Here is a 15,412-nt window from a genome sequence, read left to right on the forward strand (position 1 = left end):
ATCGTGTTAAATACAGTCATCCTCTCCTGCACTCAGTAGACAGACCGCAGCCCAGATTTTATTACAATATGTGGGTAAAATTATAATGTTTTGCATTCGAGGTTTTTATTTCAAAATTGGGCAAGTCACTCCAAAAAGCGGGTGTTATTGCAAAATGAAGGAAAGAGTTTTAACATTCTGGGAAGTTATTACGAAATCCAGTAGTATTTCATAATGCATTTTAAAATGCTCTTTTTTTTTTCTTTTTTTTTTTACTGCATACAGTCAAAGTGCTTTTGAGAGTGATTTTTGGACTGTTTTTCCACAGATGGACAGTTTTTTCCCGTGGTACCAGTATTTCCTATTTGAATTGTACGGAGTAGAAAATATGACTGTACGTGAACTATCCCTGAGGTATTTCCCAGGGCACTTGAACGCAGCATCACCCGGACTGTAGTTATGGCAACTGCAGGCATCGCGTGCTAACAGCAGAGTTGAGCGAGCCGAGGCTTTGCTGCCTCGGTCCCTGTGTGTACAAGTTTAGAGAAATGGCTCTGAAAAATATCGACCCTCTGTCACTGGAGGAACCCGCAGAGAGTGGAGGAGAGGAGGAGGGCCGGGAGGAGGAGAAGCCGGAGGGAGAGGAGGAGACAGGAGCGTGGGAGCACCAGGCTCAGGTACAAGAGCCAGTAGTTCACCAGGCAGGACACGCTAACCATCAAAACCCCTGGAAAGTCCAGAAATACATGCACGCCTGTCTTAACCGGGAACAATGACATTCACACCGAGAATAGCAGGTATTTAGCAGAAATTTAACAAGTAAAGAACTGGAGTAAATAACAAGTTAAACCGAACAGAAAGTTAGCCTATGTAAAAGTTACTTAGAGTAAACACAGGAATGTACGACGCATAAGGGTCATTATGGGGGGGGGAAATATGGAGCCGAGGGAAAAACTCAGAATTTCCAAGATTAAAATCGTAAAGTTAAAAAAAAAAAAAAAAAAAAAAAAATCCGAAATTTCTGAGTTGATAAAGTCACAAATCGCAAGAAAGAAAAAACTAGGAATGATTTTTTTTTTTTTTTTTTTTTTTTTTTTTTGGACAAGGAAGCACATGGCTTGACATGTATCACACCTGCAGTTGATGACCTCATCAAATTCTGCTTTATAATTAATTTTTTTTTCTCGTAATTTACCACTTAAATTTCAGAGATTTTCCGAGTTTTTTGTTTTTGTTTTTGTTTTTTTTTATTGTAAATTTATGAATGTAATCTTGTTAATGCTGAGTTTTTATCTCAGAATACACCACATTTTGGGACTGTTTAAAAAAACAACAACATAAAAACAATCTGTCAGCAGCAATAAACCTTTCATTAACAATAATTACAGCAATGATAAAGTACTCATACTCTGTCATATACAGTGACTGAGAAAATAAAATGACCATGTTCTTCATTAATGGACATTTTGTCAGACATTATGAAGCAGAACGAGTCCCATTTGGAGACGGGCTGGTGTTCTGAGCCATTACATCTTTCTTGAACCTCTTTTTTAAAAACAGTTTTGCTTATTAGATATGTGCAGATTCTGGCGCAGTGAATACAGAGAAAGGACACTATATTTTCTGTCATGAGATCAACCAGTCTCATATATGCATTAGAAGAAATACAGCATGCTTAAGCATATAATACACATAAATATACAGTGTAGAGATTTGTGTTTGTTACCCATGATTTGAAAAAAAAAAAAAAAAAAAAATCGAATTTATGAATATGTAAAATGAAGTACATGTACATTTACAAGTGCATATACAAGTTTCTCAAAAGAATACAGATAAATAGATAGAAATTCATGAATTGATTTGAATGCACTATGCTATACTATGCAAATTAGCATGTCTGTGTGAAGATATACTATGTTTTTTTTTTAATATTAGGGAACAACTGCTTTTTATTCAAACATTTTACTTATTTATAGGCAAATCAGTTTACAATTACAATTCACGCTCTGAGGTGATGCTGTCACACAGAGCAACTAGCACCAACAGAGTAAGCAGCCAGATGGTTAACTACTGTGAAAACACAAATTAGAATAGTCCTGTCACTAGTTCATATGGTGTGGCTGCAGATTACAGTACGTTGTGGCTCTGTGGTTGTGGTGTGTGGTCTCTGCAGGTCCCAGTGAAGGTGCTGAGGGCTCACAGCAGCGGCCTCACCTCTGTGCACTTCTGCTTCCAGGACAGCCACGTCCTCAGCAGCTCGGCTGACTCCACCTCCATTCTCTGGGTGAGCTGCTGTGTTTTTTGTTTGTTTTTTTAACCAAGAAGTCCCTGCTGCATTAGGCCTGGAGTTTAGACAGACATCTCCCCATAGTGCTACATGACGACACTGAAGGCAACACACAGGCTATTTCAGGCGGTTAATGTCACTTAGTGATGGAGGACAAGGTTTAGACACAAAAAAACAATGCCTATTGGGTTCAAGTCGGGCTCGGTTACTGTGCTCTCAGGCTCGGGTTGGGTTTGGACAAAAATATGCGCCCCGATCTGAGCTCTACACCATTCAACATATTTTAACAAATCTGTGCAGTCAACTCATCGCCTAAACCAAAAGGTTCATTGATGATATTGTCAGACTTGACTGATGAAATAGGCTTGGCCATCACAATTTGAAGTACTAGTGAGATACTAGTTTACTGACTATAATGCTTTATGTTCAGATTGGTAGTTGTTTGAATTGGAATGATCACACCCATCTTTATTTTTTCCACCATATCACTGCTGTGAGCTCATCTTTTATCAATGTACTCATTGTAATTTTACGAACTGCCATGCTATCAAAGAGCTGGAAGGCGTCATGTTGCCATTTGACCTCCTCAGGACATCGAGCGCTGCGTTCCACTCAGGATATTTGAAGGAGGTCATGCTGCCGCCATCAGTGAATGTGCTGTGATTCCCAACAGCAACAAGTGAGTTGAAAACTAAAACAAAAACAAAACAAAAAAACCTTCCCGGTTCAAAACGTCTGTGTCATGTACACGTAAGTTCAGTGGCATGGAGCAAACAGCTGAGATGTCATTTCAACTCAAGAGAAAAGGTTGTTGTGTTTGGGGGATGTCAGGTAACAGTCAATTGTGGTAAAGGGGTCGGATTTTTCAGACTTACATTGGAGCATTTTTCAGACCATCTTGTTTAATGGCTTACTTTTGAACATTATAAACGATTTTTATTGTTTTTATTTGGAGCATCAGCATTTGGAGCATCCAGCCAGTATCCAGCACTCAGTAACAATGAGAGGAAAATAGCACTGCTAGGGGGCCTGGACTGGACACACACACTACACTACTGTATGTTATTTTCTGTGAGGATTACCATGCAGCTACACTCTGTGTGTCTATGAGGAAAGCCCTTGCAGCACTTATTGCTGCTGTGGTGACACATATAACTAGTTTGCTAACACTTATTTGAAGTGCATACAGTAATTTAGTACATGCAGAGTATAAAACCATAAGAAACAGAGATAAACTTGCAATTGCAAAACTTGCAATCCCCTAAAATGTTTGCACAGTGCTTATTACAACATGCTCTGCTTACAATAATTTAGTAACAGCGCACACATAAAATGCTTCAAATAAGAGTCTGCTCTTAATTAACTTGCCTAGCTAAATAAAGGTTGATGATGATGATGATGATGATGATGATGATGATGATATTGTCTTTTGTAATGCAATGTAGGCACCACTTTTTATGGCCAGTTTTTTAAATCAGCAAATTATGGTCTAAATAATGACTTGATTGACTGAGCATTTATTTCGAATATGAAATAACAGAACAGTAAAGAGTTTAAGATAAACATAAAAAAGTGCATATTCGAAAAGGAGTGAGAAGAAGTATAACTTATGTACTCCCAACCCTTTTCACAATTATTCAGTTAATGCACACCCACAATATATACATAATCCATATCCGTGTACATACACATAGCATATGAATACACTTTTTTTTTTTTTTTTTTTTTTGGTATGCATCTTTATACACATAAAGATGCATGCCAAATGGATGACTGAAATACTTCTGAATTATTAAATTATGTGAAGACAGAAACCTGATGGAAACACAGCTATTACAGTATTTATTGACTGACTTTTTTGTTGACACTTCAAAAGGTCACTTAAAATTTGCTTGACAGAACAAGGGAGTAGAAATAGGAGTTAGTGCTAAATTGGGTTCTCTCTCTCTCAGGATGGTTACAGTCTCCTGGGATAAGAAGATGGTTGCCTGGGACATGGAGACAGGACAGACCTTGGTAACTCCCTGTCTAACCTCCTCACCACCAGCGGGAGTGCTGAGTGTCACAGATCCCCCTGCTTGGTTGTGGAATTCAAACTGGCAACCTCTGCACTAGCACTTAACAACAATGACAACAAAGTGGCTATGGCAATTCCCTTACCATTTTGCTTAGTATTGATACCAGCTGTAAGTTGGAGAAAATTTCTATCAGTATAGGTGTACCATCAGTTTTTAACCATGCCTCGACCAAAAACATAAAATGCAGTTCTTTTTGAGATACTATGTCATTAATTATGAAGCTTTTATTTGCTAATACAATAATAATACTAATAATACTGCTACACAATCTACACAATCAATCAATTAATCAGTCAAGAGGGAACCACATTTTAATTTCACTATACAACCTGTTGTATAATGACAAATAAACTTCCTTGTATCCTTGTAAATACTGTACAGTAAAGGGGTTATTCACCCATTTTGAAGAATGTGATATTATTTCACTTCCCCCCCTAGCTGTTACATAGTACAGTAGTGGTGCTATCTTCCTCTCATTGTTACTGAGTGCTGGATACTGGTTGGATGCTCCACATGCTAACTGTTAGCCTCCTGCCAGTGAGGTTGACTTCCCCCCAGCTAACAGTCTGAGAAATGACTGCTTTAATTCACTCAAAGGACAAAGAAGGTTTAACATCACTTTACAAGTTTGTTTGTTATGTGTCAAGCTCTGGTTGTAGTGCTAAAATGTTTTTAATCCTAATTTATTCATTGCTTCTAAAACATTTGACTACATGTATTTTAGTTTTAGATTAAAGTTATATTACATTTATGATAATTTCACATTTCTCATGCAGTGGTAGTAATTGTGTGTAGTTTATATGTTTATGTGTACGTAATTTATACATTTGTATGTAGTTAATATGTTATTTGTGTGTGTGTGTGTGTGTGTGTGTGTGTGTAGTGGACATCCAAACTGAGTGGCCTGCTGACCTCCTGTAGCGCGTCATCTGACGGCCGTTTGGTAGTTTGTGCTGAAGATCTGCAGAATGGCGTCTACATCAGTGATGCAGCAAGCGGCCAGACACTCCATCGCCTCACCAGTAAACTCAACCCTCAACACTCCTGATACCAAACCACACACTGACCTCTGACTTGTGTGTGTGTGTGTGTGTGTGTGTGTGTGTGTGTGTGTGTGTGTGTGTGTGTGTGTGTGTGTGTCTGTCTGTGTGTCATTATTAACTCAGTATTCCATCTGTATTTAAGTGGATAGAAAACTTTAATTTGTAATTAAAATGTTTCTTATTGTCATCATTGGATGTGAAAACCATTCTGAAACTGCCAGAACCGTAAGTCCGGTCTGTGCAGACAGAGGCCTAGGAGTTGATTTCTCCTTAGTCAAACAATCACTTTTGCCTGGAAGGGATTTCACAGAGGAGGGAATTCCAATTACAATGTGATTGCAGTTTTTATTCCTCCTGCTCCTGTTTGATTGGTAGCCTTCAGCTGCATCTTCTTTCTTTCACAGGGCTCATGAAATGGTAATACTAAATACAAAATTCTGTTTTTTTTTTTTTTGTTTTTTTTTTAACACTTTATTTATGGTAATTTTCCAATTAAATTACATCAAATATGAGACAACGAGACAGTGACCAATACATAGACAGTAATAAGAAAGTAAACAAAAAGAGAGAAAAAAAGGCAACGGTAACGCAGACATATAAGATACAATAAAATAAAACAAAAATTCCATGTTTTTAAACAGGTTTGCCATCCCTTTTTTGATATTAAAGCAAAATGATCCTTGCCAGGTCTTGAAAAAGCTTGGAAATTGGACAAGAAGTGTGGAAATGTCTGTGTCTATACTGACATGTAGGGACATGACAGTATAGAGCCAGTTTCTCTGTCAAGGTCACTTTGATATGTAGGTGAGGGTGTTTTTTTTTTCCAGGTGGATCTGGGGACCTTACAGTTAAAACCTGTAGGCTGCCACCAGCCCTCACTACTGAGTGATATTGTGCAGTTGGCAGTCAGGCTGTCATTATTACTATTTTCTTATATGGGTGTTAGAGGTGATATGTTTGTTTTCCGTCACAGATCATCACGGGTCCACTATCACGCGGTGCAGGTTTGATCCTCAGAGCCAGCGTATAGCCACAGTGTCTGCAGACAGGACCATCAAACTGTGGGACCTGGTGGCCAAAAAAACAACCCTTTCCATCAACAGGTGAAGAACATACAGCTGAACAGACGTATCTGCACCCACAACATCATGTCCACTGACTAAATGACTGACAACATAACGTTTAAAAGACCATTCCAGTGATTGCAAATGTTTTGCCCATTTATAAGAATTTACTCACATTTTACATTGAATCAAACCATTTTGCAAATCATGTGGGGGTACTGAAGATTTCACCACATATAATCAAAATCCCTCAACCTACAAATTTGAATTTTTAGTTTAAACTCCCACCTTAAACCACACAGCTGATTCATTCTACCCGAGTTCAAGTCATCAAAACACAACAGGTCTTGAAAAGCTGTTGCTTTTAGGAAAACTAATTTGGACAACTTTGACGCAGTTTGAAGTCTCTGAAAGTTCATTTTCATATCGTCATGGAATGAATGGAAGCCAATGGCTGGATAAAAGGGAGGAAAATGTTCTGTTCAGTTTTTGGTATTTGCTGCTGCTTTGTAAAGCATCTCAAAATAGTGTTTAGAAAAGTGCTATAGAAGTAAGGATTAGCCCCTTAAATCCACCTCTAAACCGCTACTAAATTAATGTTTATTGTCCTTTTGGCTTTGTGTTTGTTATTTTCTTGTCTTAATCGCAGTAACCATAGCAATGTCATCTCCAACTGCTGCTTCACCAACAATGGACACTTCCTATGCACAGCATCATGGGATAAAACCCTACAGCTCTGGGATCTGCAGACAGGGACGTTTCGCTCCCAGGGGGGCATTAGGCTCGAGAAAGGCCATGAAGGAAGTGTCAGCTCCTGTGCCTTCTCCACTGATGGTGAGATTCAATAGCAAATCACTCACACTGCCAAGGTTGGGGATTCAGTTCCCACCAATGCCTCATGCACAAGTCCTGTGGCAATATCACACCAGAGGCATAAAACTGTATACAGTTATGGTGCTGTTAGTATACACAGTTCATGCCTTAGTGGGAAACTAGGATAGCAAATTATTGCTATAATTTGGAAGAGTTTACATTTTTTACTTGTTTTTTCCATGGAAAAGCCACACAATAGTCATTTTTATCTTTGAATTTCATATCCTACTTGTACCATCACTAACCACAGGTTGGTGGTTAGTGATGGTATGGTGGTCCTGAAATGTAAAACACAGCATTGTTTCAGAAACAGATTAAAAAAAACAAAAAAACAAAAACAAAAGCACAACTACATTTCTGTGCAACTGCTCAGAATCTATGACTTTGTCTCAAACCACTCCCTAGTTCAGTGGGTGGTGAATTGCCGAGAGACTAAGACATTTTCCAGGCTGTTCCAATCCCAAAATGATTCCAGTGTACTGTAAGTTCAGCTTCCTGAAAAATGATCAGAATGCACCATAAAAACTGTTGACCCCAGTGTAACCCATTCATGTGTATTGTGTCGGACAACAGGTCTCTGATAGTTCAAACTCAAATACGAACAAGTGACAAATATGACTCAAGGAGTACCACATAAGCAAGCAGCAACTCTGTTTTATGCTGATTGCTGAATTTTTATAATAAACCTGTTTGAATGAGAAAGTGGTGATATGGAAAACCTGGAATGAGCCAGTGAATCTGCATCTATTTTCTCATTCAAACAGTTCATATTTTAACAATTCAGCCATTAGTCCACGGCTTTCTCATGTGACACTGAGTTTTATTTGTAACTTATTATTAGTACCATATTTTAGTTAGAACTATGTTTTTGAAAGTAGGTTTGTTAATGCAATACACATGAATGGGGAGGAGCAAAATGAAAGATCTGTGCTCTACAGCAGAGCTCCTGGTAAACCTGAGAGTCAGAGGATAGACTTATACTGAGCTCAGTAACACATCCAGGGAGGAGTAAATGCACCGACCACTACCAACCACTCACAGTGCTTGACAGTATTTGCCTCACATTAACACACACACACACACACACACACACACACACACACACACACAGATGGCAGAGACTGCCATGCAAGGTGCCAAGCTGCCCATCAGGAGCAGTTAGAGGCTCAGTGTCTTGCTCAAGGACACTTTGACAGCCTCTCTGGAGGAGCTGGGGGTCAAGAACCTTCCAGTTACCTACCTCCTGAGCCATGGATACTTTACCAATTAACTGATGAAATTAACTGTTCAGTACTCCTTCATCTTCACTGAAATGTATGCTGTTGTGTTTCCTCAGCAAATCTCTTGGTGTCCAGCTCCTACGACAGGACTGTAACAGTCTGGGATATGTCCGCCCTCTGTGACGCTTACAGCCTGAAGGTGACCACAGCCTGCTGGGCTCGTCTGCTCTGTCAGTGCCACATGCTGGATAGCAGAACTCACCTTAGGAAGAGTTGGGTTCCAACTGAGATATTGATTTGAAAGATGTACGAGCTAGCCATGAAAAATATTATTCATGTAACAGAGTGGTCTCCACACACCAATGACTTACACACACTCCAAAGACATTTTTCTAAAAGAAAAGACAACTCTGTGCCTCAGAAGGCACTTAAAGGATTTAAAAAACAAAACAAAATAAAAATAACAAAAAATCTGGCAGGTTAATTTCCTTCTTTTTATGTGTTTGTTCAACTACAGCAAAACATCATTGCTTTAATTGCTGCACTGAATTGAATATCCACTTCAATTCCATTTGAATCTATTGCAAACACATTCTCTCCTGATGATACCTTAATGTTATGAAAGAACAACTTAGACAGAGAGGATAAACATCTAAATGACCACTGTTTGTGCTTTACTGAGCTCACACAGTCACGTTTCAGAGGGCAGCACAGGAGGCTTTGTAGTGATGAACCATTTTATACATGGACCCCTCAGCTGTAGAAGCTTGCTGTTTTGCTTTGGCTGCAGTGTAGAAGAGAGGTTTATCCTCACTGCACACTATGAAAAATTGAGTGTTGATGGGAGAAAGGACCTTAGACTCAACTGGCTGTACCTCTGCTCTAGTTGGTGCCTTGATTCTGTCGTATTTTAATGATGGAAACATCTGCAAGATCTTTGCTGCACACATTTTGTTAAGATCTACATTTTTTTCTCAAAATGGAAATAACATTTGCAAACAAAAGGCACCGTATTGTCTGATTTTGGCTGCTTGGCTTATAGTTTGTCTCTTTGACTTTATTGTAGGGCCACCTTGATTGGGTGACTGATGTGTCAATCAGCGCTGACAAGAAGCGGGTTGCCTCTGCCTCCAAGGTACCAATGTACTCAGTCCAGACTCCTCCTACTGTCTATATTAGAGAAAAGTTACAAGCACAATTCCCAGTGATCCAGTGTTATCCAACCCAGATAACACTGATTAGGGATGTGAACTTATGTAGCATTTTTTAAAAGAGAAAAAGTCAGTGCATCAAGTGACATAACCTATGGATTGTATCCTTGGCTCAGTTGATTTTACCGGTTAGCTTGTTATCATTAAACATAGATTTAGTACTGGCTATACAGGTGGTCACCGGAGGCTGAAGTAACATCATCACCTCACATTGACTGTCATTTGTAGCAATCAGAGCAGTAGACTTTATATAGACACAATCACCAAAATCTCCTAGTCTGGCACTGCCCTGTGTTGTGGTATCTAACAGTGGACATGTCATACAACTCATAGGATTCACTTCTAGCAAAACAAATTTTTACATTAAGAATTAGACTGCTGTCATCTGTCGGATGTCTAGTTGTGCTCACCTTTACAACACTCTTTGTCTATGGAATTACATTAAAGTGATTACCCATCGATTGGTATTTGTTGTTGTAATACATCCACCAAGTTTGATCCATCAACTCCGTCCCTTCAGGGTGACACAGTGCCGCAGCACAAAATCATTCCACTATTTTGGAAACCAGCTGGGTTGCAAGAGTGCTCAAAGTGAAACCACAACAAACGAGTCTTGTTGTGCATCTTTCAAAACAGTTTTCAGCTTTGTATCACCGATCTGTATCTACCTCATTCATTTTGCATCAGAACACGCTGAGTGAAGCTTTTAAGGATTTAATGGACTAAACTTGGTGGATGTATTATATTCGCATGGAGGAGCAAACACCACTACATGGGTAAGAATCCAAACCATCACTGATTTTAATGTGATTGTTTGAATGACTTCCACACCAGTGTGCATACCTTTGTGTTATTAGTTTTGTCATTTTTACCAGTAATAGTGGAAATTTTTAGTCACCCATTGATGGTATGAATATTATCTTAGTGAATTACCCTTTTGACCACCATAATTATGTTCTGGGAGAAATACTGAATATTTATAATTAAAAAAAAAATGTACCACTCAATGTTCATATTAATATAAGACTGAATATTGGTGCAAAATAATCTAAATCTAAATATGAGTATTATTTGAACTCTGTTTATGAGAACAAGTCCCAACATCTCAACACTTCTCTGGGAATGTTGCACAGATTTAGAGGCATAATTTTGAATGTCCCTATATCTCTGTATGCACAGTAGATGTTGCTGGTGATAAATATGAAGAGATCAAACGTTTTCTTATTCACACCCCCCTCCTATAGGATGGCACTGCCAGGTTATGGAACACAGAGAACTTGGAGGAAATCCCTGAGGTGCTTGAGAAGAGGAGAAGCTGGGGAATGGGAATTCACATTGTCAAGGTTGGAGTGTTGAATTCCATCGTAGTCACAAAAAAATCCCTTTAAGCCCGAATAACCTGCTTACCTATGGTTAACTATATGTGAATCAAATAGGAGCTGGATTAAAGCTGTGCTCTAATGCATGAGAAGCAGTGGCAGGGCAGATAGACAAGTGACCTGTCAAGGTAAGCTGATGTGTCATTTAAAAGGCTTCAAATTTAGGGAGTGAGATGATGATGATTGGTTAACACGAACGTGTCAGTCGGGAACCAATCAGCTCACGTATAGGAACCAGTCAGAACCAGTCAGGTGATGGTAGCTGGGGAGTTTACTGACTGAACTTGCCCTGCTCATTTGGTACAGTTTTGGCGACATTGGTGAATCTGACCCTTGACCTCCTTACGGTTGGTTGCTTGTGTTTGTCATCTGGGAGCGGGAGTTTATTGCACCATCCGTAGAACAAACCCTGCAAGAAGTGCATAGGATATGGACCATTTGGTTTATATTCTGATTTTCCTACAGATATAAACCATGCAGGTATGAAACAAAGCTTGTCTCCATCCTGCCTCTGTCTGGTTTCAGTGTGAAGAGTGTGGAAACCCATTGTCCCTGCCCAGGCCGGAGACTGCAGAGCTGCTGACCAAGTGTGTTTGGTGTCGACTGAAATCACCGACCAGATAGCAATCACAGCCTCCTCCTCTCACATCCCTGTAATTTGGAACCGCCAAATGTTATGTCTGAGCTGCAGAATGCAATGCTGGGCATCTGTGTCATTCATTACTGATGTGGCTTGCCTTTCCTAACTTTCAGGTAACAGACTTTGCTATACAGGACTGGTGTTGAAAGACAACTGTGGTGTTTGCTTCCTGTCTTCTGAGCCATCACAGTTTTGACTTTCCGAATTATAGCAGAGATCTGCTAAAAGGGATTGTTCATCCATTTTGAAAAATGTGACATTATTTCCCTCCACCTCAAGTTGTTCTGTAGGACAGTAGCGTTTCTATCTTCCTCTCATTGTTACTGAGTGCTCGATACTGGCTGGATGCTCCAAATGCTAACTGTTAGCCTCCTGCCACTGAGGTGGTCGTCCCCCCAGCTAACACTCTGAAAAATAATTAGAGCAAACTGCAATACAAGCTGTAAATTCTGGCATCTATAGCTGAATACATCTGTACTCATCCTTATGAGTAAGCACGCACAAAAATTTTGCAGTAACTGTGCTACATATTGGCTATATATACACCAGCTATATATTTATTTGTAGTACCGTAACACTACTCTTACAACTACTCTACTCACTACTGTTATCATAATCCGAGAGCATGAACAACAGCAGACATATAAGAAAAAAAAGGAACCATACAGTATATGCTGTATTTATTTCAGTAACAATGAAAAATGAATGCACACAATAAAGAGATCCAACACTAAAATGACAAAAACTAAATGCAGAGTGGAAAACAATATACAAGCGCTGGGAAATTCTTTTGGTGACCTTGTTAAGCAAAGCTGAGGCATTTATGCACCTGGGCTCTCCCTGTATTCTTTAGGCAGTAGATGACATGCTGTGGTGTTTGATGTAAAACAAAAGCCAACTGTTGCTACCATCCCTTTACTGGTTGGGGCCCTTTGCAGCATCAAACATCTTCTTTCGTCCCTCCATGCCGGACATGGCCTCCACGTTCTTCCTCCAGTCACTCACCTCCACCGTCTTCTCCTATAGCAAACAAAGAGTCACACAAAAGTTTTTAGTTCTTTGCCTCTGTTAACTGTCTTGTGAGCCTTCGTCAAAGTGCTGGAGTGCAAGTCCACAAAGAAAGACCTTCCACAGACGTGTACAGACCAAACGCAAGGTGAATTTTCGGACTGGCGATAATACAGCCAGAAAGATATTTGCTCGAGTTGAAAAATTTCAACTCAAGTTTCAACAAGTAATCGATCATCATCTCTTCCTCTCTGTCTGTATTTTTGAAAACAAGCCCACCTTCTCCGTGTCCTCCTTCTTGACTGATTTGAGGTTAGCCCGCAGGTCCAAAGAGACCTTGTGTTTGGAACCCAGGAGGGAGCGCAGGATGGCATCAGCAGACACCCTCACCCTCCTCAGGCTGGGTCTCTTAAACTTTCCCCGCAGGTCCAGCACCTTGATGTTTAGATCTTTGATCTGTGGAGAGAGATTTTAAAAGACCATACCAGTGACTTTGTTTGGCCCATTTACTATGATTTCCCTACATTTTACATTGCAACAAGCCATTTTGCAATTCATGCAGCGGTACCTAAGATTTCACAACATATAATCAAAATCCCTCAATTTTCAAATTTTAATTTTTGGTTCAAACACCCACCTTATAATGTGCTGCTCCTTCTGCTAACAAAGCTGTTGCCATTCATAAACCACAGAACTTCTTTGATCAGACTCAATACATTTATTTAAATTGATTTGTGCTGGTATTTGTCCACTTGGCCCCTGTTGCACTTATAGCTGGGACTGAAGAGGCCTTTCTTCTCTGTGTGGTCTTTCCCAAGATGTTTCCCCCACAGTCGTTGGGTTTTTTGGAGGTTTTTCTTGTTTGCAATGAGTATTTATATCAGCGAGTATCGTTTTTGATTCAGTTCTGAGGTTTATGAACATAGACAACTTTGTGAACCATAGAAGCAGAACACTATAAGGTGGGTGTTTGAACCAAAAATGTAAATTCAGGGATTTTAACTGTGATTGTGATGTTCTGAAGTCTTCAGTAGCCTCCCATAATTTTCAAAATGTATTTTTGCGATGTAAAATGTGGATATATTGTAGTATTGTATTGTTTTATGGTCCTTTAATGATGGGCTGTGTAAAGTCCTTGAATATATTTTGTTATTTTGTGTGCAGTCACCCAGTTTTAGGTTGAGTGGCCTAAGCAGTGTTCAAATCTAAACTGTGTTGGTGTTGTGTGACCTGCTGTCACCGTTCCTGCACTGTAGAAAGTTAGATAGATATTTTTTATGTGATATCTTTTGGCTGTTGGCTGACATGGAAGTCATTTTATCAGCCCTATTCATTATTTATCTTCCCCTCTAGTGTTGTCTCTGTTACCTCTCTGGTGTTGTGCAAGACTTTGGCTTCAATGTCGTACCGCTCCTCATCCACCACGTCTATTTTGGCATGTAACTCCTGGCATAATGTCTGCATGGGAAATAAGAGCAGGTGTATCTCTACATTCTGCACCCATTTCATGAGGGGAGCCAACATCAACATGTAATATCATTAGCAGAACAGTAGTTTCCAAGTATTTGCTCACTCAGTATGAATAAAAGAAGTGTAAAAGGATACCTGGAGTTCTGCCAAAGACATGCCACTGGTCTGTATCGGGGGAGCTTTCTCTTCCAGGTACCTTGCCTTCTCCTCCTCTTTTTCTTCCAACTCCTGCTCTAGCTCCTCCTTAGCCTTGGCAACCATCAAGCTCTGCAACACCACACACACAAGCAAATGTAATAAGTTGATTCAGTGAATTCCATAATGATGTAGTTCAGGTTGACGTGGTCCTGGATCTACCGTCTGCTGGAGGAAGCTCTCACCTTTAGCATCAGCTTGCGAGAGGCAGAGATCTTTGATTTCCTCTGCAAAAAGATGTAACAGCTTATTCATACAGTATGTTAGTGCAGCATTATAACATTACAGTGTGTTTCTTTGTGTAGAGTGCCTCAGGGTAGCTTACCTCTGGTCTGTTGAGTGATTGGACAGTCATCAGAAATTATGAAAAAGGACACAAAAGGGACAATTGTTTACCATTAACAGTAAGTCCAAGCTGTTAATGGGCAAGTATTTACTTAATCTCAGCCATTTCCATACGTCATCTTTCATAATCTGTGTTCCTATTGTTAAATGCCATTTGTTGTATGAGACGGATACTCAGATGTGGACCTGGAAACAAAAACAGAAACTCAATCCACTTACGCATGCTCAGGCATCTTGGCTATTTCGATTCCCCCTGGAAGACAAAAATAAATCGTTTTGCCTCTGAAGTGCTTGACACTGGGGGCCACTTGAATCTTGCATCCCAATGGGTCCGAATTATGGCTTCTATTTAAATCTCAAAAACACACAGTCTAACATACATTGTTCCAAGAATGGAAATATGCAGCATATGTACAGGTATGTGCATGCAGTAAAAAACCTAATCTAGTCTTAGTTGTCTGGTATTACCATGATTTGTCCATGTGCTAGTAAATGTGACTGTTTTCATGTGGCCGTTGTTGCTCTGTATTGTTTGTTTTATCAAGTATTGTTACACGTTACTCCTAGAGGGGCCTGCCAGGCAAAATCACCCTGTCACCTCTCAGTGTTGATAGCAGCAC

The 15,412-nt window shown here is 39.7% G+C and overlaps 3 protein-coding genes across 3 annotated transcripts in view; 1 reads left to right on the plus strand and 2 right to left on the minus strand.

The window, feature by feature from the left end:
* Window positions 1–617: 617 nt before the first annotated feature.
* LOC115380615 (WD repeat-containing protein 88-like) lies at window positions 618–11,758 on the plus strand (the record flags this gene model as incomplete). The annotated part of the gene is made up of 11 exons (XM_030081731.1): window positions 618–656; window positions 2,153–2,263; window positions 2,857–2,945; window positions 4,219–4,282; window positions 5,228–5,366; window positions 6,361–6,490; window positions 7,101–7,285; window positions 8,661–8,743; window positions 9,611–9,679; window positions 11,000–11,098; window positions 11,660–11,758. Coding segments are annotated over 11 exons (1,107 nt in total), but the record flags the coding sequence as incomplete, so codon positions are not given.
* Window positions 6,112–15,412, minus strand: part of rab8b (RAB8B, member RAS oncogene family) — a 38,566-nt gene continuing 29,265 nt past the window's right edge. Inside the window, exon 9 of the transcript XR_003927767.1 lies at window positions 6,112–6,123. The gene's annotated coding sequence lies outside the window, so the exon portion shown is untranslated. The remainder of the gene's footprint in view (window positions 6,124–15,412) is intronic.
* On the minus strand, window positions 12,506–15,025 carry LOC115380623 (troponin I, slow skeletal muscle-like). Its single transcript, XM_030081743.1, has 6 exons — window positions 15,012–15,025; window positions 14,633–14,693; window positions 14,388–14,519; window positions 14,151–14,240; window positions 13,062–13,238; window positions 12,506–12,794 (listed from the first exon to the last, which is right to left on the minus strand). The coding sequence occupies exons 1-6, from the start codon at window positions 15,023–15,025 to the stop codon at window positions 12,690–12,692; spliced, it is 579 nt and encodes a 192-aa protein (XP_029937603.1). The 3' UTR covers window positions 12,506–12,689.

The sequence above is a fragment of the Myripristis murdjan genome, chromosome 3, assembly GCF_902150065.1.
Source record: "Myripristis murdjan chromosome 3, fMyrMur1.1, whole genome shotgun sequence".
Classification (NCBI taxonomy): Eukaryota; Metazoa; Chordata; class Actinopteri; order Holocentriformes; family Holocentridae; genus Myripristis; species Myripristis murdjan.